The 24,494-nt window shown below is 41.2% G+C and overlaps 5 protein-coding genes and 1 pseudogene across 5 annotated transcripts; 4 read left to right on the top strand and 2 right to left on the bottom strand.

Annotated features, from left to right (window-relative positions):
- The first annotated feature begins 192 nt into the window (after nucleotides 1-192).
- LOC117490017 (olfactory receptor class A-like protein 4) lies at nucleotides 193-2,529 on the top strand. The gene is made up of 4 exons (XM_034139636.1): nucleotides 193-462; nucleotides 766-1,029; nucleotides 1,678-1,923; nucleotides 2,317-2,529. The coding sequence occupies exons 1-4, from the start codon at nucleotides 232-234 to the stop codon at nucleotides 2,527-2,529; spliced, it is 954 nt and encodes a 317-aa protein (XP_033995527.1). The 5' UTR covers nucleotides 193-231.
- A 518-nt stretch (nucleotides 2,530-3,047) lies between these two features.
- LOC117489992 (olfactory receptor class A-like protein 4) lies at nucleotides 3,048-4,238 on the bottom strand. The gene is made up of 2 exons (XM_034139603.1): nucleotides 4,152-4,238; nucleotides 3,048-4,073 (listed from the first exon to the last, which is right to left on the bottom strand). The coding sequence occupies exons 1-2, from the start codon at nucleotides 4,236-4,238 to the stop codon at nucleotides 3,048-3,050; spliced, it is 1,113 nt and encodes a 370-aa protein (XP_033995494.1).
- Nucleotides 4,239-6,109: 1,871 nt separating this feature from the next.
- Nucleotides 6,110-8,076, top strand: fndc10 (fibronectin type III domain containing 10). Its single transcript, XM_034139605.1, has 2 exons — nucleotides 6,110-6,181; nucleotides 6,347-8,076. The coding sequence occupies exon 2, from the start codon at nucleotides 6,493-6,495 to the stop codon at nucleotides 7,507-7,509; it is 1,017 nt and encodes a 338-aa protein (XP_033995496.1). The 5' UTR covers nucleotides 6,110-6,181; nucleotides 6,347-6,492; the 3' UTR covers nucleotides 7,510-8,076.
- Nucleotides 8,077-9,713: 1,637 nt separating this feature from the next.
- ssu72 (SSU72 homolog, RNA polymerase II CTD phosphatase) lies at nucleotides 9,714-15,016 on the top strand. Its single transcript, XM_034139623.1, has 5 exons — nucleotides 9,714-9,995; nucleotides 10,916-11,059; nucleotides 13,080-13,219; nucleotides 13,404-13,522; nucleotides 14,040-15,016. Exons 1-5 carry the CDS (start codon nucleotides 9,916-9,918, stop codon nucleotides 14,139-14,141), a joined length of 585 nt encoding a protein of 194 aa, XP_033995514.1. The 5' UTR covers nucleotides 9,714-9,915; the 3' UTR covers nucleotides 14,142-15,016.
- A 772-nt stretch (nucleotides 15,017-15,788) lies between these two features.
- LOC117489649 lies at nucleotides 15,789-17,810 on the top strand (annotated as a pseudogene).
- On the bottom strand, nucleotides 17,409-24,146 carry atad3 (ATPase family AAA domain containing 3). Its single transcript, XM_034139587.1, has 16 exons — nucleotides 23,954-24,146; nucleotides 23,359-23,435; nucleotides 23,133-23,234; nucleotides 22,955-23,014; nucleotides 22,807-22,876; nucleotides 22,554-22,719; nucleotides 22,078-22,147; nucleotides 20,639-20,794; nucleotides 20,495-20,551; nucleotides 20,281-20,406; nucleotides 20,061-20,185; nucleotides 19,884-19,935; nucleotides 19,681-19,751; nucleotides 19,401-19,568; nucleotides 18,953-19,061; nucleotides 17,409-18,797 (listed from the first exon to the last, which is right to left on the bottom strand). Exons 1-16 carry the CDS (start codon nucleotides 24,144-24,146, stop codon nucleotides 18,339-18,341), a joined length of 2,061 nt encoding a protein of 686 aa, XP_033995478.1. The 3' UTR covers nucleotides 17,409-18,338.
- Nucleotides 24,147-24,494: the final 348 nt, after the last annotated feature.

The following is a 24,494-nucleotide window of genomic DNA, read 5'->3' as shown; positions in this document are numbered from 1 at the left end:
AGGTTAGCTGCACCTGCAAAGATCTACAATCAGAATACCAGCGGGGTGAATGTACTGCTGCAGCATGCTGCAGGATGAGAGCTGGAGAATATTCCTCTGACAAACAAAAATGAAGATGGAACATATTTTTAAACTTTACATCACTTGCTAAAACTTTGTTGACAAGTTTTTGAGACAATGGTTGAAATTAACAGCCACATAGAGGGAGGCGAGGATGCAGGGCTTGTGGGGATGGGACTTCGTATCTCTGTGTCTCCCGTGCAAACTGCTTTTTACATCATCCTGGTGATGCTGGGGATCATTGGTAATGCCACCGTGGTTGGGGTGATTGGTAAGAGTGTCATAGTGGACCGGGTTGGGGGACGTAACTCGGACATAATTATCATTAACATGGCACTGTCCAACCTGCTGGTGTCTGTGATGAGGAACACACTGCTTATCGTCTCAGACGTGGGACTTGAGGTATGTGCTTTTTAAGTTCATGAGTTATGCTCCAGTGAGTTCAAATGTCTGTTGAATTTACTTTTTTTGCACCACCTAACTTACCAGTTGCCTAAATGCCAAAAGTGTACATATTGGTCAACCCGTTTTGTAAGAGAAGTACTGTGTTTGCCCTACACAAACTAGAAAGTTAAGTACACTGGAGGTGAATTAAATGTCAGTATGTTGGTGACTTCTTTGTATCTTAAGGAGAAAAGTGTGAGTACGGGGACAACAGTGAGGAAGAGTTCCAAATGTGTGATTATGCACCACTTTCTTTTACAGCTATACTCATCCAAAGAGTGGTGTCAGTTTCTCATGGGTGTCTGGGTGTGGCTGCGATCGGTCAACGTGTGGTCAACGCTCTTCCTCAGTGCGTTCCACCTCCAAACATTGAGGCGTGTGGCTCCAGCTATTGGGAACCTTCATGCGCCCCGGGGTCTCCCTAAGACCCTAATGTTCATTTTGGGCCTCATCTGGTGTCTCAACTTTATTTACTCCATTCCTGCTCATATCTATTCCACTAGTGGGGACGTAAACAGCACCGAGGTAGGAGCTTGCTGCATTAGATTCAATGAATGGAGCACACCTGTCGTTTTGCATATTTCAGCCTTTATTTTTGCCAATCCTGTACACCTTAAATCACAGCTAATGATTGTCCACACCTTGCTACTTGTTTTTAAATGTGCTTTACATTTTTTAACAATTCAAAGCTGGTTACTATTCATTGCTTTTAGAGCTGATTATCCGCATTGTTAAATAACCTGCTTTCAGTAAACATTGAGTTTGCATTTATTTCAGTTAAAACATTACTTTTAAAGACATTTCTATATATACAAATCCCTAATCAACTAATATTTCATGTGGAGCAAACATAGTTACACATGATTCAATATATGTATGTGATTTTGCATCCACCCTGAGAAAATGGTTGGATTTAAATGAATTGAGCATTTAGAACATTTTGAGTGAGGCTTTTAAAAAATGTATTTATAGGTAGTTTCCTGATCATACTCATTTGTATTCAATCATAAAACAACATTAATCTCTCCCTTGAGAGATTAATGGGGTTGAAACTACTTTTATGTGTCTAAGTTTATCTCTTTTTCTATAGAGTTAATTTGTCTCCTTAAATTGCTAACCCTGTGTATCTTTCACCCTGTTTCCTCCACTCTCATCTTCCTCCTCCTCTCTCAGACCCTGATGCTGGTGAGCAGCACGACGCGCCCCCTGCTGGGCTGTGTCTGGAACTTCCCCTCCAGCTACAGCGGCCTCGCCTACGCCACCACATCTATGGTGATCCATGAAACTATTCCCATAATCCTAATGGCCTTCACCAACCTGGGCTCCCTCTACACGCTCTACACCCACAGCAGGATGAGGAGCTCGGTACCAGATGCACCAGTCATAAAGCGCGTGCCTGCTGAGAGGAGAGCAGCCAAGGTGAGGAAGAGGAGGAAGGGTGTGAAGAGCTCACTGAAGCCATGTTCATCATGTGGATGAGTAGTGATTATTTTTGGTCAAATAGCAGTATTTTACAGTATAAATTAATAGTGTATAAGTCAACTTATACTGTATTTAAAATATTCCTAAGTATCTGGGCCACTCTCAAGCTTCAGAAAGATTATCAGGTTTACGCTATTCACATGTCTCTGTTAGGTCTTTAGATTTCACCTTTTAAGAGTTTGTAAATAAAACTGCAACTGAACTAGTGGATAGGATAAAACATTTAAATGTACACCAGTTTCCTTATAGGATTGTTTTTCATTTTTATTGGAGTCAATAACATATTTCATCGGTTTTACTTCCATCCTTTTTCCCATGTTTTTTTCTCAGGTAATTCTTGCTCTCATAATGCTCTTCATTGCATCCTGGGGAACCAGCATCATCTCAGTCAACTATTTCAACTACAACCGCGGCTCCTCAGCAGAGTTTCTTCTGGTCATCGCTCGTTTTGCCAACATCATCTTCATTGCCATGTCACCGGCTGTTCTGGCAGTGGGCCACCGGCGGCTGCGTTCGTTCATCAAGTCTATGCTCTCTAAATGACAGAGCCCCGTGCAGCTCTCACAATACCGCTAATCAAAAGCTATTGTTTGCATCAACTTCAAAAACACATTTAAAGGGGGTCAACATGTTGAGTACTTTTCTCTAATTTGTCCTCTGTACAACACTATTTTGGAAGAGTTTTCTTTGGCTTATTGAATTTGGTTTGAGCTTTTGTTTTTTTAGGCATGTAAAATATTGAGACATTGTATGTGATTTTGGCTAAAAGATTATTTGAATACATCTTAGCTCAAAAGAAACAACAAAGAAGCAATGATAGATTGAATTAGATTAACTAGTTTCGACCATACAAGAAAACAAATCCCCTGCTGATAATAATTTGTGACTCAGAAAACATACTGTGTCTCTGCTTGACTTGCACTTAATGGCTTGAAATATCTCAGAATAACCTCAAATAATACTTGACAAAAGTTCTGTCCAGAGGACACATGCAGTTGGTGCCTTCATATTGAGGATGCATCCCTGCTATTAAAGTAGTCGCATTTTCATTTTTGCTTCCATTATTTATCTTCTTTAACTTTCCCCTTAACTTGTATGACCTTACTATCTTTTTCAACAATAAAAACTGTTTGTTTTCCCTTCTTTTTGCCTTCAGTCTTTGGGGATTCACCCCCGTTTTCAGTGACCTCCCTGTGACATTTAAGAACTTTAGTCCACATCAGGAGCATACGCTTGATTCTCCTCCTCAGCTTGCCATGTCCCAGGGCCACCACCATGGGACTGAATCCTACAAACAGTGAGGCAGAGAAGTGGGCCACAGTCAGCAGCCCCTCAGCGTGGTGTCCCCCGTCATGGTTGTAGTACGTCACCGCAGCAACCTGTAGCACCCAGCAGACCACAAAGAGCGACACCAGCGACATGATTACATTAGCAGCTTTGCGTTCACTGGACACGTGTTTTTCCATATCCCCATGGGCTCCTCCTGACTCTCCCCCTGCCGTAACAGCTCGGATGTGCTTCGCCAGAGCATGAAGTGTGGCCAGGTTGGTGCAAACCATCAGCACCAGGGGCAACACCTCGTTAAGTGCGAGCGAGGAAGAGGCGAAGGCTGAGCCCTGTTGAAGGGAGGGGAACTCCCACACACAGCCCAGGAGAGGCCTGGTGGTGCAGCTGATCACCATCAGCTCTACAGTGAAGTTGCCGTGAACATGGGTGCTATATATCAGAGCTGGAATTGAGGTGACCAGGTTTGCCCCCCACACCATTCCTAGAACGATCCAGACCCGCCTCCTCTCCCTCTGCTGAGCCAGGGGTCCATGGGCCATGTGCTGCCTCCTCAGGGTGGTGCAGTGGAAGGCGCTAAGGGCCAGCGTCGCCCAACAGCCCACAGCTCGCCACCACACCCACAGCAGCATGAAGACTCGGCACCAGCCCGGAGACAGAGACACATCCAAGCCCAGGTCTGACACAAAGATGGGCACTGTGCGGAAAAGTGAGGTCAGAAGGTTGGCCAGTGACAGGTGCACCAAGATGGTGTCAGAGGGAGGGAGTCTTCCTGACGGACTGTCCACGGCTGACTGAAACACCTGAGACAACAAGACACACTGAGTACAATCCAAAACATACAGCTCCATCAACAATTACTAGTCTCTTTGTTATCTCACCACATGGATGACCAAGATGTTTCCCAGGATGCCAGAAAAGACCAAGAACCCAAACAAAAAAGCCTCTACAGTGAGGTCTTCTGACATGGCATCATCCTCTGCATGGGGACATACTTTGCTTTTTCTTTGTGTGAGAGTCAGAGTGAAACATCGAGGCTTCAACAAACCCCTACCACTGCTGATGGTCCTCATCACGTTTATATACACACACACACACAGATAAACACATTTGACACGCAGAAGGTTTCTTTGCTGAACAAGCTCAAGGTTAATTTAACCTAATATGTTGATCATTTGAGTGTGCACGCAGAGGCAGACATTTTCCACGTTTTCTTCCCGCATCAACGACCAACTGCAAATGCAACGCTGTCTCTTCGCCTGAATGATCGCATCAACAGCCATGGGTTGCTTTGTAACAGCCTGTTCTGCTCCCATGAAGTTATTCATACTAAACTATCACTTATGGAAATGTATTTTGTGAAGGACCAGCAATCTGCTCATTTATTTCTCAGGAGTAGTTCTTGAAGTTCCATAGTTAAGACAATACAAATATATAACTATAATTATACCATCAAAATAACTTTTACTGCAAATTAAACAGATTCAACCAATTACCCTGTGTGACCTTTAAGGGACAAATGGATCTAAATCAGTCCCACTGACACAGCATTTTCTTCTCCTAGCAGTCAGCTATTTACTCTTTTCCTGTACTAATTGTTTACTGAGTCGCCAAGTTTCTCTCCTGGGACGAGGCAATTATTATTTCAAATAATCTCACATAAGCACTGCTTAATTAAATTCATTGTGGAGGGCGATGATGCATCTTTTTTCCATCATGCTTGGGATAAACTTGTTTCTTTATAGGCGCTCTTGTTCATGCTGATTTTATACAGAGAACATGTGGCTTAAACCTCATTCAACAGTAATTAGCTTTTACAGGGAACAGACTAAATGAAAGCCACCTGCTCTGTACGTGCAATCTGACAATACAGCAGTCACTTTGTGGTGGTTATATTGTGTTACGGTTGTGTCAGAGTGGTCTTTGTATAAATTAATGCACATCTTTTTGTTGGTAGTGTGAATGTTTTTTAAGTGTTATAACAATGAGATGGATAGACAAAATGACATCAAGATCTTCCAATACAATTCTACACAAACCATTATTTCCCCTTCCTTCTCTTTTTATTCTATCATTCTATTTGAGCTGCACTTAAAAGCAGTGCAGTTTACAGAAAGCATGAATGCAATCGGAAGAGGTCCTTATTAGAAAATGACCTTTAGTTATTTTCTGTAGGTCTTGTGTGCATACAGTATACTGTATAGCAGCTTATTTATGCTTTAACTCTCCAGAAGCTACTATTTTACTTTTTACTCCACTACATGCACGTGCTAACCATAGGGTGCTAACTCAAGTTACTTTGAACATTTAGATTCAGCTGAGTAATGCACAATATTATAAATTAATAGTTGATCAACTTTATTGATACCATGATACAATTCACAAGCCATACTGTATGGTAATGAAAACAAACTGCTCCTTTAGTAGCTGCAACATTAAACTGATAATAATAATCCTTCAATAATAATAGGCTTTTACTTTTGGTACATTCAGTTGGATGGCAGTACTTACTTTTACTAAAGTAGTAGGACATGGAAATACAGTGGAGCAGAAGTTCCTGATTATTAAACTGAAGTAAAGACTTGAGTGAATGCTCTTGGTTTCTGTCCACCACTGACAGGTAGCTAACAGCAGGTGAGCAGCAGGTGGGTTGAAGTAACGCTGCATCTGTCAGTCTGTCAGGAGGACTCTGGTTGTTGACAGACACCTGAAGCACTGTGTGGGATGATGACTCAGAATGTACTTGATGACTACAAATATTCTGTGCACGCACCCACGCTCGCAAGCACACCGGCGCGCGCTCCTCTACGTGCACTCTCGCACAGCACCGGAGCATCACGTCGAGACAGATAGGAAGAAGAAAGGGAATCTGACGGCACGATAGCCGGGTCCTCTCGTACCACCGAAACTAGTAAGTGATTTTTATAAATGCCTGTCAGTCGGAGGCTGCAATGAGGTGACTTTTATCACCGTTTAGGCGCTGTAAACTTCATCCTGCAAGCTTATCCTACGCAAGGTCATACTCAACTGTCTTTCTGACAGGCATGACTAAATAGTTTTTTTTCTTTAATCGCAGATGAATCGCCGAACCTCTCGTCCATGGACGTGTTATTGTGTTTCAAGCGGGTTTCGTCGTTTGCACTGAGGCAGAGCTGATCTAATGGCAGACATCAGCCCATCTGATCCATTGTGAAAGAAAAGTATTCGACGAGAGGCAGTGAGATGGAAAGCCAAAAACGACCATCACTGCTCGCCTTATCGGCACTCCTGCTCTGCACATTACACCACACAGCTGGGAGCAGATCTCATCGCAGCAGCTCAGCACTGTCAACAACAACAACATCCCCATCAGGGGCTAGAGAAAGGCATCATTTGGGAACCATAAACTGGCTGAGACAGACTAACACCAGCTCAGGCAATCAAAGTCAAGAAAGTAGGCCATCACGAAAGCTAAAAGAGGTAACAGGCCAAGGGAATAGTTTCTCCTTTAACACCAACAGAGACAATAATACTACTGTGGTATCTGAAAGGTTTGGCAGGCCACCAAACTGGAGCCCAGAGGAGGAGGTGTCCCCACTGTGTGCCTACCGAGTGATCGAGGGAGGCATCGGTGGGCAGCTGTGTTTTCGACACACATTGTTTGGGTACGAGTGTCATAAGGGAGACTGCAGGACAGTGGTGTCTTTGGGGAATCTGGTGGCAAATATTCTCACCAATGGCAGCGTACTGTTACAGTGGACCCATGTGGCAAAATCTGCCATGAAAAAAGAGACTGCAGCAGGTCAGAGGAGCAGTGGAAAGCCAGGGACAAATTTAACTAGAGAGGAAACTAGAGCACCACACAGTGTTTTCAGTGGCCGACGACACAGGCGGGGAGGCTACGAGTTAAGCTGCTGGTGGAATGGAAGCTACACTCAGTTTGAGTGTGCCGGTGTCCATCTTGGATCTGGCTGCAGGGACTTTCTCCTCACTGAGCTGCATGAGAACATCCCATACCGCCTCTGCCTGCGCTCCTTGGCCAACTCTGATCCAACTCAGAAAGAAAACCATCGGGACTGTGTTGAGTTTACCCTGCCGCCGTCTGGGATGCAGGACATTGTGATTGCCATGACAACGGTTGGGGGAGCTATTTGCGTGATGCTGGTCATCATCTGCTTGCTGGTGGCGTACATTACAGAAAACATCATGAGCCCCGCTACACAGCACACATACTCCTACCACACTCACTCGCGACACTGAATTATACATTTAATATCCATGATGACCACATCTAATCTCCCAATCATGGTCCCTCACCGTCAATAATACATTATTCAATCGGCCATATAGTGATGCTCACATTTGTTATGACTGAATTGAAGCACAAACTACTGTGGCTCTGCAAATAACATGCCTTGTCAACCTCTGCGAGGATGCACTTAACCAAAATAACTGGTAACCTAAGTTAAGTATTATACAGTTTACTGTGTTGTGTTTCTATTTTAAGGTTGTCTGTGATTGGGTCTGTCACTCTGTGTGCTGGCAGCATTTATACAGCAATACAACGAATGAAATGGTGTTGAGGGCATCAGAAACAGCAGCAAAATGTGCAGCCTGTGAAAGTGTCCAGACTTGTCATGTCCTTGCTGCGACACAGCAAATAAAACGTTATTTTCACTCCACCGTATAGTTGTTTTTAGGTCCACCTCAGTATGGATCTGTTCCATTTTTTAAGGAAAATACAATCTGGTGTTAAATATCCAAATACTTTGTCAAACATCTTGAGTTGGAAAGCATTTATGTCCTGCTGTCAGTGAATAAAGTACCATGAGGTCACTTGTAATACTTGATAGCTCTCCTTGTCTTCCTTCTTGTGTGCATGTGTTCATCCTCACATCCCTGGACAAACAATCAATTCCAGACACAAATTCAAAATATCTGTATAAAAACTAACTTTTGCTAGGGCAGATGCTGGTCAACCACTCAGGCTTGATCTCGTTATTTAGTTATTTTAAAATGATTGTATTGAAAGTAAAGGAAAAATATATAAATATTTTTTTTTAAAAAGAGAGAGAGAAAAAGATGAAAGTTGTAAGATGAAAGTTTTTCCTTTTTTCAATGGATTCATTGTACATGTGTTCAAATACAGAGTAATATGTTTTTTTGTTTTTACCATAAGATGGTGCTAAATTGTTTCATTTTCGTTTCATTAATAAATTGCAGGGAAGTTGGCTTGGCTCCATTTATGAAATTTTCCAACAATAATAAATAGTTGTAGGATATACAGCATGTTATTTCTAACTCAATATTACAATCAATATCAAGAGTATTTGTAACACTACGAGGTGCATTATTTGTATCCTAATACCCTATAAAAGACACTTTTTAAAGCTTGGTTTTCATTAGGATTTATAATGTTTTCTTTTTTTCTCTCACCATAAATCTCTTAATAAGAAAGAGCAAAAAAATATAAATGAAGGGACAGTTATTAATAAGAGTGGACCTAATCTTTTTGTTAGAGCTCTTTGTTTTACAAATATACACATTTCCTACACAAGAAAACACATTGTCTTAAAAAAAATTACTGAAATTTCAGGCAATAGATTCAAATAATAATAATTACTCCACTATCACTGTGACATTCAACATTATGTAGAGAGTCAGATTAAAGACACAAAACAATAATATGATTACTAAATATAGCTTAATAAAAATGGTATAGGTAATAAAATCAAATATATTTTTTAAATGTTATTTGGCAAATTAATATTGTGATCACATGTGTTATTGTTTTTAAATTTGGATAAACTCAAAGTATGCCTTAAATTCAAGACTAAGTTGATAAGATGGACGAGAGTACTTGGTGTTATTGATGTGAAAAGCTGAAGAATTGACATTTGCTGCAGAAACAAAGTAATACAGCTGCTGCTCAACCAATTATTTAGTTCTCTTGCTCACTCCTCAACATTTAATTATTCCTAAGAGAATAATCAACATTTGATAACCAGTCAAAGCAAGCTCTGTTCCTAGCAGGATGCTTGGCTCCAGGGAGCTATCCACCTGATAAGATGGACTCCCGGATGTCTTTCCTGCTGTCTGACACTGTTTGTCCTCTTATCATCTGAAGAAGAGATTGTTTTATGAATGTTTTTGGGCAAGTCAATCAACTATCTGGGTCATACCAAGACACAGCTGTGGAGAAAGAATGTTAAAGCTCCAAGGCTGTTTGCCTGCATGAACCAGGGGAGGGAAAGGAGAGGAAATAGCTCAAATGACTACAACTAAACGAAAGGGTTTGTTTTTATTAGTAGCTTACAATATTACATACTTGGCTTCCATCCGAATGTAATCATTGGTTTAAGTTTCTAATTAGTTCTACATTTTATTTTAGTGACGTCACTTCTACTTTCTGCCTGATGCGCGGTAAGCCCCGCCCCCAAATTACATCACTTCATAAAGCCGTGGTCACCAACGGAGCTCCGCCATTTTAACTTCATCCATCTAAAGAAGACGAGCCACTCGCACAGTATTTTAAGTCGAACCGTTACCGTATTTAGCGTAACAAAGGGGGGTTTGTGTTGTTTATCGTCCTTACAGAGATCGACCTAACCGATTCTTTATAAATTCTGACAGCCTGTCTCGGTTATTTTCAACCGGAGAGTCGCAATGCCGAGCCACCCGCTGCGTGTAGCGGTTGTGTGCTCGAGCAACCAGAACCGCAGTATGGAGGCGCACAGTATCCTCAGGTAAACACGAGCCGCCAGGAGGACCAGGAAAACCTCCGTGAAGTGAACCGAATCTGTGCCGCTTTCTGAGCCCGTCATGAGTCAAACCAAGACCGTGTCGGACCGTCCGTCGGGCCTCTCGCAGTAAACAATGGACTCGCTGCTTTAGAGTTAACCCAGGGGCTATTGCCTACTCTAGACTCAGATTTAGGCGTATTTGTTTAGGTTTCGCGGTCGCCTTAAGTAAAAGTACACAGATTTTGATTTCAAAAAGAGAAAGGGCGTTTAAAAATGACCGGCCCGAGTTTTCTTTTCTCCCCACATGATGATTATAGCGCCCCCCTGTAGGGAATATTCCGGAAGAGAGCAACTGCAGCTTGTGGAGTTTTAGAGTGGTAACCAGCTCTGATTAGCCCCCTCTTTACACCTTGTACAAAGGCTGAATTGAGATGTATTAGTTTTTCTACTTAAGGTCTGGATGGTTCGGGACTGTTAAACAATTGTACCTGATCTCATCCTTAATGGCTGCTCTTTTCTCATTGGAAAGCTGTACAACTTGTATGTACTTGGAAAAGGATTTAAGGGCCAATGACAGTTGATGACAGACTGTCACCCTCGTGGTTAGCTGAAGTAAAACAAATAACGCTTTCCCTTCATTTTTGCTTTAAATTTACATGTTAAATCTCTTGTTTAGGGGGATATGAGGTGTGCATTAAGCCTTAATACAGCCATTGAAATTGATAGACCCTGTTATACATAGAATATTTATCTTTTAATAGAGGAGACCAATTGAAAACCTGACTTCATTGTGTACCTTTTTTATATACGACATGGAAAGAGGCTGATGACTGCATTATTTACTTCTGCAATGTTTTATTTTTTCTATAGTTGTTGCCAGAAATGGTATGTAATTTACTGTTTTGTTCTTTTCATCTCTGCAGCAAACGTGGATTTGATGTGCGTTCATTTGGGACAGGGTCTCATGTGAAGCTACCCGGTCCTGCCCCGGATAAGCCAAATGTGTATGACTTCAAAACTACATATGTACAGATGTACAACGACTTGGTCCGCAAGGACAAGGAACTGTATCCCCTTCTCACTCACTTTTCCACACGCATATATTCATACTGTATACAGGAAACCAGATAAGTAGACATGGCCCATGTACATGTATCGTGTTTGATATTAATCTAGGAAGGACAACATGCAGGTATGATGGCGTTTGAACGGCACAACAGATGGGACTGCACGGATGGGTAAATCACACGAAGGGAATGTTTAAAATGTGTAACAGACGTTTGCTTTGATATTAAACCTATTATATGCAGGGGTTGTGCAAACACCTTGCAATACAACAGTAAGTACTATTTGGTGAAGATCATGTATGCTCATCTTTTAAGATTTAAATTATAATTTCTCAAACTAAGTTAATGTTGAGTGTCAGTACTTGCAAACATGTTAACGTTACCACTGTTGTTCCTCACCATGCAGTTACCCTGTGTTTTTAATATATGCATTTCTTCCCCCCTGTCACAATATGTTTTTGCTGCTTCAGTAACACCAGCAATTTAGACAGAAGATTTTTTTTCCAGCAGGGAATTAACATAGACTTGTCTTTTGTAGTTAATTGCTGTTAGTTATCTGAATGTATGTTGTAACAGAGATAAGCACAGCAAAACTGAAGGGCTAAGGTATGCCAAATTTAAACTTCATTGACAAAATAAACCCAACATGGCATTTCACAGGAGTTAATTCTCAAAACAAGTGTAGTTTTCCTGCTTTCTTAGACATAAATATATTAAATATTGACTTCAGTGCTCCAAAGTAATGAGGAATTACTTGTGTTGGTTCTCATTAGTGAGACTGTAAATGCACATGCTAGCGGATACTCTAAAACTGGACCGCATTACTGAAAGCCTGTCATTTGTTGAAGCTGGAGATATAATAAAAATACATTAGTGAGTTATTTCCTATGTATCCTCACTGGCCCACGAAGAGTTTCCAAAAAGTACTGTATCTTTCGTTCATCACATCAAGTACAGACTGGAGGCGTTTTTATCTTTTTATTGATAATAGTTGAAATAATCCATGTCTCCACTATAAGGTAGCAGTCTGCCCTGGAAATGTCCCCCTTTATTGTATATGTTAAGGATGTTATTCCTGTTACATCTGGAATAAAAAAAAAATTAAAAATCATATTGCCGTGTTAAAGTAAAGAGTAATCTAAATGTAGGGCTATGTCTAAACTCAGCTTAAGTTATTCTGGTTAAATATGCTTCTTGTGAAATTCTGGTTTAAAAACTAGGAGATTTGTGCTTCACCAAATGTTACTTGCTAATCTTACTGTATTGCAGGTGTATATTTTGCAAATATATGTAGGTTGTCTGTATTGCTGCATTTCCAAGGTGCCGTGTTACAAAGTGTAAATTAGCTGCTCTGTTAATCCCCTATGTATTAATATATAATGTGTATATACTGCTTCTTACGAAACGACTTGTATTCTTGCACATTTGCATGGATTTCTTTAAAAAAAAATATATAGCCCACTATTATAGACAATTCGCTATGGTGGTTGGTCTTTTTTTATTTATATATTTGGCAATGTATTGAAGGATGATCCTGTGTAGAGAAAGTCTTACATAGACTTATGTTTGACTGCTGTTAACATTGAGTATTGGATAAACTAAATATTTTGTATAATTTATTCTTTTTTTATATATATTTATTAAGCTTAAACAAGTCATCTGCCCAATGACAGATGAAGCTTTTAGCTATAAGTGACTCATTTTTAATGTGGCCCTGAAATGCCATTCTTCGATCAGCCCTTTTTTTTTTTAAATAGCTGTTTAGTGGTAGTTTGTTCAGCCACCAGCAGGGGATGCTGCAGTTTCACACAAACACTGATGTAATCAGATGTGAACCCCAGCATGCAAACAGAATCTGCATTCTTTTTCAAACAAGTTAATATCTTTCTGTTTTTCCCACTGGCTGTTTTCTGGCCATTTTTTATTGTTCTATGGTCCTGTCTCTTATAGTGTGATGAGTGTATTACCTTGAAGTGTTTCTCTCGCTCCTGCTGTGTTCCTTGACCTACCAACTCCTAAGATACACACAGAATGGCATCCTGCACATGCTGGACCGCAACAAGCGCATCAAATCAAAGCCGGAGCGCTTTCAAAACTGCAAGGATAAGTTTGACCTGGTCATCACCTGTGAAGAGAGAGTCTATGACCAAGTGCTGGAGGGTGAGGCTTCTTATAAGTAATGACTAATCACTGAAAGGATGTTGTTGGTAATTCAGAGCCCCTTGCTAGAACACTGTTTTGATACAACTTTCTTAATCACATTTTTATCCCAAAATGATTTTAGGCAGACCAAGTTTTAATTACACTTATTGTATTGCTTTATTTTTCTGTTCTTGTTCCCCAGATCTAAATTCAAGAGAGCAGGAGACTCTGCAGTCTGTTCACGTCATCAATGTAGACATTCAGGATAACCACGAGGAAGCCACGCTGGGCGCCTTCCTCATCTGTGAGCTGTGTCAATGTGTGAGTGTCTCCATCTAAATGCTGTTGTACAGGACCACTGAGGCAAAGTACAACAAGGCTGCGCTGTAACCCCTATGACATTGTGGTTTAGTGATGAATCTGTATAGCCAAGTAAACATTTTTTTTTAAGGAAATATTTTACCCCATTTCCAAAATAGGGGGTTCAGTGGTCACCTGATAAAAATAGAGCTGCAAATGAGTAGTAAAATAATGGGCAACTATTTTGATAATTGTATACTCAAAGTAATGTTACAAGCAACAATTGCAAAAATGTTTTGTTTTTTTATCCTCTTGGACACCTTTTTTGTGTATTATATCATAATAAACTGGATATCTTTTGTTTTTACGACTCTCGAAACAAGAAATCTAAAGAACTAACATGGGAATTAATAAACAATATTTGCTAGTTTCCTATGCTATGAAAGGGTGCAATAAGATTCATAAATGGTATTTATTAGTGGTAATTTGTAGTTGGCATTCAGGCTGTGTTTAATGTGCTTCCTCCCCATCCCTGCAGATCCAGCACACTGATGACATGGAGGATGAAATGGATGAACTCATTCAGGAGTTTGAGGAGAAGAGCAACCGGCCTTTTCTCCACACTGTCTGTTTCTACTAATGCGCAATAGAAACTTGAAATACACACAAACCTAGATCACAAGCAATCAAACATTAGTATATGGACACACACTTCTTACTCCTCAGTCATCTACACAGTAGATAGACATACATAAACATTGTGTGCCTACACAACTACACACACATACACACGCAGCTTTGGGTCAGGACCTAACAAATGGCTGCTGTTGGACATATTGGGGATGATGGTGTTTGTCCTCTATGCAGAGGACGAACTGGCTGCTCTCGCTCTGCCTTTATTTCTCCTGATCAAGGTCAGGCCTTGGTCAGGCCTTGGTCAGCCCTTCATCCCAGTCCAGTGAAATCACTCAACCATGTCTCCTCAGGGAGAGCCATAGCACCCCACCCTGACTCAACCACTCCCTCTCCAGTCCCTCTGGTTTAGGCCACATTCAGAACAGCATATGAATGCTGATTTTTGTTTCCCCCAGATGATATACCGTATAATTGTTATTCATTTAAGCCCATGTCAGACTTTTTATTCCTGATCTTGGGAAGTGTAAATGTTTTGTTTTTTTTTGGGGTCAGACGGGGATGAGTTAATTGAACTGAATGCTTGTTTTTGTGTGACAATGTGTTGTGGATTAGTTTGGATAAGTGGGTGGGCTAATAATGATAACCAAACCTAGACCTCTGAGGCTCTCCTCCAGTGTGTTTCCTATATAATGTGTTGATTCTATTTCAACTTGGATATGCTATTTTTCAGGGCATAGTATGTATTTTTCTTTTGTAAATGTTAAAGAATTGAAACATTGTAATTATTTGCAAACTGCGAGCTCGGCTCAGAGTGCCTGATTTTTCTGTATGTACATATGAATCCTCTAAAGAAAGAAAGAAACATCTCTAAGAAACATGTCATGGCTCTTTATTTGGTTTGTGTTATGTAGTTCATGAGGGTTTCATGTAAAATGGGTATTGTTACACAAAATCTTCTAGCATTCAATTACCCACTATTATGCTTATGGTCCTGGTTATTTTAATGTCTGATTTAAATTTTAGAGATACATGTGAACAGATTATTTAGAAATATTTCAATTTGTAAATATTAGCGTAAAGCAAAACAGTTTAAATCAAATCCTCGGTCTGGCTTTGGATGTAGCTACCTTTGACCAACACTAATCTAGAGCAGTTTATTTGGGTCATTTTCACCTTCTAACCAGTAAATCAAATACACAAATCTAAAATAAAAACAATACGTCTTTACTTGTATATTAACCAAGGCAAAGGTTATTCTGACCAAACATATGTAGGCTGAAGACTTAAGAAATCAAGTTTACCTCACCTTGACAAACTATAATAAACACCCTCAACGACTGCATTTGTGAAAACGACAAAAAGTTGGCAGTTGAATAGTTTAGACGTTTTACCGTTTTTACGATTACAAAAACAATTTGTAAATCTACCTGTGACTTGGAAAATCCATCACCGACTCTCCCCTGCTGTGGTTCAAGATAACTGAGCACCGACCAGCTGTTGTTGGGTGCAGTGCACACAAGCAGTAAGATAAACCCCCATAATGTTCCTAACTTTGCCGGACATTATGCCTTTCCACCTTCATGTGACCTTTATGACATATTATCTCAGCTTACTGTTATTGTATTCTGCCAGACTGTGACGTTGTGCTGTCATGAACGCGCTTTCTGACCGCTTTCACAACCTCTTCTTACCGTGAATGAGAGGAGAGCACGGTGTCAGATACAACCAGCTGATCTAATACAACTTTATTGTAAAGAGTGAGACAAACTCGATGCTTCCTGAACCTGTTTTAATGGTTTCTGTGAGTTGATGTTAAGATATGTGGGAAGTGTTTAAAAAGTAATAATACCTCAGTGTAGAAATACTCGGTTACAAATAGAGGTCAAGTATTCTAAATGTCACGTGTCAGTGTGCAAAAAGGATGACCATCAAAATGTAGGCTACTTAAAGTAAAACATTTATAAAATATGTGTATTTATCAATATATAAATGTATAAGAGTTATTGTATATCGATAGATTTAGTGATTTTGCAGCTGGTAAAGATGAAATGCACTACTTTACATACAGCTTTGCAGCTGAATATATAAAAATACATTTGATGTTTTTTGATTGAATAATCTGAATCTGTGAGGTAAATAGCTATAGGTTTGCACGTTTATTAATAATAATGGAGTAAAAAGTACAATATAGTACCTCAAGTACAGGCCTGAGTAAAAGTTTTAAATGACTGACTCTATGTGGAATAAAGAGATGTTCAGACCAGTCTGTGATTCAGACATATCTGTTCAGAGGCAGAGAAATTGAGCTCTAGTTCCTGTGACTCAACTGTGACCTGTTGGTATTTATCAAATCATTCTCTTACCTCCAGGGACATAAAACCCATGTTAAAAATCTTTCACCATCGTGAGTTAATTTTTTTTTCTTTACTTTTCTGTGTTCAAATCTCCCACCACTGGCTGCTGCTCTCTCTACTGCAGACATCAAGTCTATGATGTGGTTCCATATAACGGGTCCCAGTCCATGTTGGATTCAAACTTTGTTGTAAGAGACATCAGGTCCCAGCAGAATATGGACGTGGTAGTTGGACTTCTGCTGATCCTCAGCATCAGGTTGTTCTTGCAGTCGCTGGACAGGGTTTGAAAAGCCTTTGGTTCCTGAAGGAAGGCCCTCTGCAGTGACCATACATGTATACACTATATTCCAAATTATTGGGCATTAATATGAAGTTGGTCCCCCCTTTGCAGTCATAATAGCTTCCACTCTTTTGTGAAGGCTTTCTACAAGATTTTGGAGTCACCTACACATTACAAACACCTGCATTCAATGATTAAGAGGAGTGTCCCAATACTTTTATACACTATATAGACAAAAAGTATTGGGCCACCTACACATTACACCTACAGGAGCTTTTGACATCCCATTCCAAATTCTTAGGCATTAATATGAAGTTGGTCCCCCCCTTTACAGCTATAACACCAACACAAATGTAGGAGCCTTCACCATCCCAGTTTCCCTGTCTTTCTCTCCAGATGCAGGTTTCTGGTCATGGAGGCCTACATTCAGTAACACAATGGAGTTATTCAGGACTCCAGTGGGAACATGCTGCAGAGCAATCAAAATGTGTGTGATAATGTTAATGAAACATGAAGATACAAATGTTGATTAGATTAAGTTGTTAATTTGTTTGTGTTTTTTATTTTCAATAACGTAATAGCCCTTTCCGGTGAGTTGAAATATAACTTTATATTTTCTGGCAACTTAGTGCCTTGATTGGATAGCTTGCATAAGGTAGCCTTCCTTTAATGTTGTCGGACTCACAATGAAGCTGTTGAGGGGACCTTGTTGCAGTGTTGTGAGCATACAGGAAAAACTATTTTTAAAATCAAGTTCACCATCATCAAAATATTACTTTCATAATAGGAATGACCAGATTGTTTGGATATTTAAGTGAACCTGTACTTCATATAACATCAAGTCATCCTATAATGTCTGACAGGAAGTTGTATCATGGGGCCTTTTCAAACCAAGGACAGCTTCACACCCTTGACTCTGCTCAGTAGAAAAAGCTTCCTGAAGCCCCCATTAGTTTGTATGAGTTATGAAATCCCTTGTGGGTTCCTATAGGACGGGATCACTGCCTCATCCAATCTCACCACCTCCTCTCTGACGTGATTCATTGTGTTGCTATACAGTCTTTGAAAACCCTTAATAATGCTTGATAATTTAATTGCAAGGTATGATGTTTCTAAATTGTACATAAGCATTTTACAAGGGTTATGTACAACTAAATCCAAAGATGTCATGCCCCTTACTGAAAGACTCTCTTGACCTCTGCTATACAGGTTGTGTAACATCACCAGCAACTGCACCCCGAAAACATGAGATCATTTGTTTATAAAAACACAGATGCATTTAATCATTTCAACAGACTCTCCACAGTGCATAACACTTATATACTGTTATTGCAGACACACAGTCTGGTTTCCATGTAAAGTACACTTTTACAATGTATATCATATATATTAGGTGTCAGGCATCATTTGTTTTTTTTGTCAAGTTAGTTGATTATTTGCTCCTACCTGCTGAACTCATCTTCTGTCACAGACAGTCCAACATACTTTAAGACAAACTGACACACTAGTTAAAGAGGCCGGACACTAATCTTTCTAATCCAGGCCGCCCATTGAACAAATCTAAGACTTAAACTGGAGTTCCATCCTTTGGAGGAGGAGATGCAGCTTTGTCTTCCTTTTCTGTCACTTTGCCTTCACTGTCAGTGGGGGCTAAACTCTCTGCTTCTGTCGCAGCTTTGACAGCATCGTCACAGTCCTGTCCAGCTGGGGGGGCACTTTTTCCTTCTGCTGGTTGGTCGATGTCTGAAAGAGGTGCTAAACTTTCACCTTCTAGTTTTGTACTTGACTCAAGAACTGGAGCGATCACCTCATGAGCCTCTGGGGCCTCGCTGAGGGGCAAAGTGAAGCCCATTTGGTCTACGCCGGCCTTCACTCCAGCTAGGGGACGGGTAAGGGTCCTGGTCTGAGCCTCTTCGTCTCCATGAAGCCAGTCCATCTTCTGAAGGTGCTGCTTGAAAGCTTCGTCGACTCGAGCGTCAATCATAGCCTCTGTCAGGACGCCATCTTGAGAGGAATATGCTGCCGCCTAAAAGATAACACGAGTTAACACAACTGGTCTTTAAATGTATTTTCTTCCAGATAAATGATGTAGCATTTTTGAAGTAAGATTTTACATGGCTGTTTATGAAAAACAATGGAACAATGGAACTATGGATTTCAATTTAAAAAAAGGGGACATACCTGCCAGGCCACACCCAGCTTAGAGATCTCTCTTCCTGACATGCCCTCTATACGCTTCGCTATGTCGGAGCACTTTTGACCATAATCAAACTGTGCCAGCTTCATCCTCCTGCAAAACAACAACACAAACACAAGGACAGATTAATGAGAGTTCAGTTCATTGCCTCCTGTCCTGTTTGCGGATCACTCTTCAGCCTCCATCGCTCCTCTCTGTAATAATTGCATCCAGATGACCAGCAGGCTATTTCACTACCTGCATCTAGGGCCTAAAACTAATCCTCATCCTGGCAACGACGTTCAGCCAAAGCTTCACTCTATCAAGTATAATACGACTCGTGAAAATGACTCAGGATAAATATATCTATATGTGAATGATTAACATGGTGGACTGAACCTTATTATAGCGACTTGACCTATTTAACGGCTGTGTTTCTGGGATAGTACTCACTGCCTCCCTCCAGTGGCGGGCTCCAGCACATATTTGTCAAAGTACAGCCGGACCAGCCTCTCCCTCTCATCAGGACCCGGAAGAGCAAAGTTCACCATTTCATCGATACGGTCGTTTATGGCCCAGTCAAACTGCTCTGGTTGGTTACTTGCCAACACCAGCATGAACCTGACAGAAAAACAAAGAAATCAAAAAGCTTAGTGGGAAGTTGAAGGAGAATGATGTGAAAATGACCACTGTTTAAGGGTTTAATTTGTACAGAATGTAAATCAATTCTTACTTGTTGCTCTGCTCTCCAGTGCGATACAAGAATGCATTCAAAGTGGCTCTGAGGTCTTCACTGATCTTTTCCTACATAAGTAAATATTGCACAATATGGAGTTAGAATAAATTAGGGATAATTTAAAGAATAGGAACATTTATTTTGAAACAAGGAACATTTAGCTTATGGAGCTAGGTTTCTGAAAAATGTAATAAACTTACAGTGGATCTCTTACGAAGGAATGCATCAGCTTCATCAACAAAAAGCAGAAGTCTGTAACAGGATAAAAAACACAAGATGAGATAAACTGTTGATTTTGTATCTGGAGTGGACAGTATTGCTGTCTGTATAGTCTTCTAAAAAAAGTGCGTAATGTAGTATACTATTAAGCAGCTTACCCGCGTCGACTTGTGCCAGCCCAGTCAAACACTTTGTGGATGGCTGTCACACCGTCACGGCCCATGGGTGCCACGTCACCACCAGTCATGATTGCGTAGTCCATCCCAGAATGCATTGCCAGCTTCTACTCAATAGGGAAAAAAAGGCCTTACAGTTAGAAAAGCTTTTTTTCCATATATGTAGGAGTTTATTAAGTCGTCGTTCAGCCCTCAGGTTTACCTTAGCAAAGAGAGTTTTGCCCGTGCCTGGCGGGCCGTACATCAGGATGTTCCTGTACAGGCCGTTGTTCTGCCTTGTGTTTCTTGTTGCTATGGCAATATCACGTACACGCTCCTCCAGGGAAGGCTAATAGTACATAGAAAAATACATTTACATCATCACTTCAGAAATACACGTTGGTTACATCCTCTGTAGTTTTGTGGTGTCCACTTACACTGAGCACAACTCCCTCAAGAGCGTCCTGAGGTTTGCTCTTCAGACGCTTGGCCATCTAAAAAGTGACCAGAAAGAGTTCAATTAGTATATCATAATCTGCAACTATCAAAACAAGCAAAGGATCCATGTGTTAATTTTCTACCTTGACCGGATGCTTGATAACCTCTGCCACGGTGAATCGGGACGTTTCCCGCACCAGCGACGGCTTCCCGAGCCTGGCCTCGATGTAACGTCCTGCCACCCCGGTTGCGCTTCGGGCTGAATAAACTCCCACAGCTAAAAGGGTCAGCCCTGCCACCTGGTGGTGAGAAGGAACAGTTAGACAACATTCACAATAATGCTCCCTCTGAGGATCAAATAATAGACATCCAAATAAAAAGCCATGACAGGAAACAGACAGTACAAACTTTCCAAAATAAAATGTTTTGTTACTCTTTTGTCTAAATATAACTAAATGAATAGGGCAATAATAGCAAAAGCATAAAAGCAATGGGGTAAATGTTTTAGCGTTGTATATATGGTGAATATTAGCCGCTTTCACACCAAGTACTTTGCCGTACTTAGTGCCAGCACTTATTACCCCAGGGCACTAAGTACCAATCGCGTTCACACCGGAGTACTTTTCCCTGAGGGAAGATTAGGCAAATGAGCCGCTGACGTCACTTCGTCTTCTTCTGCTTCTGCTTTGGGTTTACTGGCAGGCTGCAAACAACTTCACGGCGTATACTGCCGCCGGAAGTCCCCGGCCGGAAGTCCCCGGCCGGAAGTCCCCGGGACTGGCTTCAGTAGAAGCTGCTGGGACTCCCAGCAGCTTCTACTGAAGCCTTCCGAGTAAATCGCCAGAACGCCGACACCTCCTCATCTCCACCGCTCCCATGTTTTCTTTTGTGTTGCCATAAGTTATTCTCTCTCCGTTGGTGCGCGGGGCTAATGCTAATGCTGCTAACAAATACAATGGCGGCTTCAAAAAACTTTTCAGAGTTTTACGGGGCGTGGTTTGCAATTCGCCCAGCCAATAGAAATTGGTACTTTTTTGGTACCACCTCTCTAGCAGGCACTGAAAATGGGGGTAAAAGTTCCCGGCACTAAGTACTCTTTTTGGTGTGAACGCGACATCAGGGGTACTAACGGAACTAAACGGGAAAAGTACGGGGTAAAAGTACTCCGGTGTGAACGCGCCTAGTTAATTGAGTTATGGAGAAGCGCTGGGATAATATGAGTGTATAGTTCTTCCTATCTACCGCTTTTTGGACATTACATATTTATTTCTGTATTTTACTTGTGAGTATGTGTATATTAAGAGTTTACTGTTCTTTTTGTTACTAATTTGTTGGATGTTAAAAATAAATCTTAATCATTTGCAGATGCATGTTATGAAAAGATTTTTTTTTTTGGTACTTTTTTTTAACAATGGTATGAAACAGTGCTTTAACCATTTACTTTATGCTAAGGACTGAATTTATTAGAAGCCTTTTTAATGAACATGCTTCAGTAGTTGACAGGTCTTTCTTCAGCGGCTCCTTATGTATTTATAGTTTAATAATTCCCCAAACTGATTCTGAATGGAAACAAAAGTCTTACCGTGGCTGTAACTTTGTCCCAGTCCGACACAAAGGCCCTGAACCCTTCTCCAAACACAGCACCTGCAGTCCTAAAACAAAGCAAATACACGTCTCTGTCAGCATGCCTTTTGGGCGTTCACATGATGCAACTCTAGATTAACCAGTTAACATTAAAAAATAATCCCTTCTAAAATAACACTTATTCTATTACAGTTTTATACTGGTATTCATTTGTAATACCTTCAGTTTGAACTAGTAACACGATTAAGGACAGCAAGAACTTTCAATACACATCTTACCAGATTCAGAATCTGGTTTATTGCCAAGTAGGTTTACACATACGAGGAATTTGCTTTGGTGTAAATTGTGCAAACATAAACACAGTAAGAGGAATTAAGCAGAAGAAGCAAAAATAGTACTATTACAAAAACTATTTTAATTCCCAAAATCATAGAAACTGCAGTGTTAAATCTTAAAGAGGTCTGTGTGTCTTACTTTATGGACTCCAGGACCGTCTGCCTGTGTTCTGCAGCCTTCAGACGGATTTGCTCGCGGATGATGTCGGCGTTCTCTCGCTCCACCTGGGCTCGTGCTTTGGTCTCGGCCTGTATACGCAGGAGCTCGTTCTTGTGCCTCAGCCCCATCTCGTGCTCTATTGTCGCTATATAAAAAAGACACAACAAGTACATAAACCACCACTCAAGATCTTCAAAAGCTTCAACAAGATCTTAAAGGTAAAGCCTCTTACATTTCCTCATGGCCTCCTGCTTCTGCACAGACTCCTCTTGTTTGCGGAGGTTCTCATCATTCAGTGTTTGCTGTAATAGAAAGATATATTAGTACTATGTCACATTATAAGACTTTTTTTTTGATCGATATTTGGGAGATGACCTCACCTGTTGCCTTAGTTGGTCCTCATATCGCTGTCTGGCCAGCTTATCTTGAAAATGAGCTCTCTGTAACAGAACAAAACAAAACATAACCACACAACTCAAACCTCTCTAGTTCACTGCAAAGCATACTTCTAGTTGATCTTAAACTATTATATATTTAAAAAAATCCTCTCTGTCTCACCGCTTGATGCTGCTTGGTCTCCTCATTAAGAGTTTTCCTCCTCTCCTCCGCTTGAACTCGTATTTGGTCTCCTTTGATCTGCTCAACTGCTGCTTCGTACTCCTGTTACAGAAACACACAAAAGAGTGTATTCTTTAGTGTGTGTAAATTAGCCCAATTAATATCACCTTCATTCCCTGCTGGAAATGAAAAGAAGGCAGTAGTATAGTACACGTTTCCACTGTACCTTTATTTTGCTCTGATGCTCCATCTGAGTGCTCTGCTCCTGCATTCGAGACAAGTCCAGAGCTTCTTTGGCATGTCCTGGGTGGAGGAGAGAGAGGAGAGTCAACAACACGGTAGTAAAAGATGCTGTGGCTTCTCAACATGGAAACTTCCAGTGATCAATGTAACCTGCTTGCCTGGCACTTAATCCTCACAGATTTGTGTCTACTCTCTGTTCACCTCATATTACCTTAGCGGATAAGGACGATGCTTCAAATTATAAATGCATGTATGAGAAACAACAGATTGTGGGTGTTGCATACCAGATGGCAAGGTGATGACCTTTGAACCCAGTCCAATAGTTTGAATGAAGGTGAGAGAACACAGCGTTGTTCTCATGATCAACCAACAGTGTCTCAAAGCTGACCTAAAATGTACATTCACAGAAGCTGGCTGTGTTAATGTGGGCCTCATTTCCAAAGCTACAGCATCACTGAAGCGACCACCACCGTGAACCGGAGAGGTTCTGGATGCTGGAGCATCACGACTCTCTGCAGTCATAATTTTATAATAAGGAGAAACCTCCACTGAGCTACCCGGCCCTGCACAACACTTACGGGAGTTGTCGAGGTCCTTGGCCGCCTGAGCAGCCCTCTCCAGCCCGGTGGGATCGAAGTTGCTCCATTTGTCCTTGGGTTTATCTCCGCCGCCGCCGGAGCCTCCAGCCGGCGGGGCAGGCGGTGCAGGGGGAACCGGGAGACCGGGGGGCACTTCAGGCTGCCCCTTGTTCAGGCCGAACAGCCACGACATTTTGACGAGAAGGAATAAAACTCAGTTTATCCGCTTGTGTATGGAGCGAGAGACCTGTCACTGCACTCTCCACTACACTCGTGTCATGCCGCAATCTTCTGCGCATGTGCAGCATAAATGACAGGTTGGATTGAATAACTGCAGCGAGGATTGGCTGGTATCGAGTACATCTGCTTCTCATTGGCTGGCCCAACTACCTGTCCCCAGTAGAGGTCATTCATGTAGTCCACGATGTAGTCCCATCCAAAATGATACGGTAGCCGCAGAGGGTCATACATGCGAATCACAGGAAATTCGTTTTCTTTTGGTTGCATCAGGCTGTGTCTGGTTTTGTCAATTGAAGGTCAT

Source organism: Trematomus bernacchii, unplaced genomic scaffold, assembly GCF_902827165.1.
Source record: "Trematomus bernacchii unplaced genomic scaffold, fTreBer1.1, whole genome shotgun sequence".
Classification (NCBI taxonomy): domain Eukaryota; kingdom Metazoa; phylum Chordata; class Actinopteri; order Perciformes; family Nototheniidae; genus Trematomus; species Trematomus bernacchii.
This window is presented reverse-complemented; position numbering and strand designations above follow the sequence as displayed.

What these genes read in the sequence shown, in the direction of transcription:
- ssu72 (XM_034139623.1), top strand. Translation starts at nt 9,916, where the DNA reads ATGCCGAGCCACCCGCTGCGTGTAGCGGTTGTGTGCTCGAGCAACCAG. An exon ending in GTCCGCAAGGACAAGGAACT is followed by an intron (nt 11,060 to 13,079) that starts GTATCCCCTTCT and finishes CCAACTCCTAAG; the next exon opens with ATACACACAGAATGGCATCC. An exon ending in TCTGTGAGCTGTGTCAATGT is followed by an intron (nt 13,523 to 14,039) that starts GTGAGTGTCTCC and finishes CCATCCCTGCAG; the next exon opens with ATCCAGCACACTGATGACAT.
- LOC117490017 (XM_034139636.1), top strand. Translation starts at nt 232, where the DNA reads ATGGGACTTCGTATCTCTGTGTCTCCCGTGCAAACTGCTTTTTACATC. An exon ending in TCTCAGACGTGGGACTTGAG is followed by an intron (nt 463 to 765) that starts GTATGTGCTTTT and finishes TTTCTTTTACAG; the next exon opens with CTATACTCATCCAAAGAGTG. An exon ending in CTGAGAGGAGAGCAGCCAAG is followed by an intron (nt 1,924 to 2,316) that starts GTGAGGAAGAGG and finishes TTTTTTTCTCAG; the next exon opens with GTAATTCTTGCTCTCATAAT.
- fndc10 (XM_034139605.1), top strand. Translation starts at nt 6,493, where the DNA reads ATGGAAAGCCAAAAACGACCATCACTGCTCGCCTTATCGGCACTCCTG.
- atad3 (XM_034139587.1), bottom strand. Translation starts at nt 24,146, where the DNA reads ATGTCGTGGCTGTTCGGCCTGAACAAGGGGCAGCCTGAAGTGCCCCCC. An exon ending in GCAAAACTCTCTTTGCTAAG is followed by an intron (nt 20,186 to 20,280) that starts GTAAACCTGAGG and finishes CCTATTGAGTAG; the next exon opens with AAGCTGGCAATGCATTCTGG. An exon ending in GCTGGCACAAGTCGACGCGG is followed by an intron (nt 19,936 to 20,060) that starts GTAAGCTGCTTA and finishes ATCCTGTTACAG; the next exon opens with ACTTCTGCTTTTTGTTGATG.
- LOC117489992 (XM_034139603.1), bottom strand. Translation starts at nt 4,238, where the DNA reads ATGTCAGAAGACCTCACTGTAGAGGCTTTTTTGTTTGGGTTCTTGGTC. An exon ending in ACATCTTGGTCATCCATGTG is followed by an intron (nt 4,074 to 4,151) that starts GTGAGATAACAA and finishes TTGTTGTCTCAG; the next exon opens with GTGTTTCAGTCAGCCGTGGA.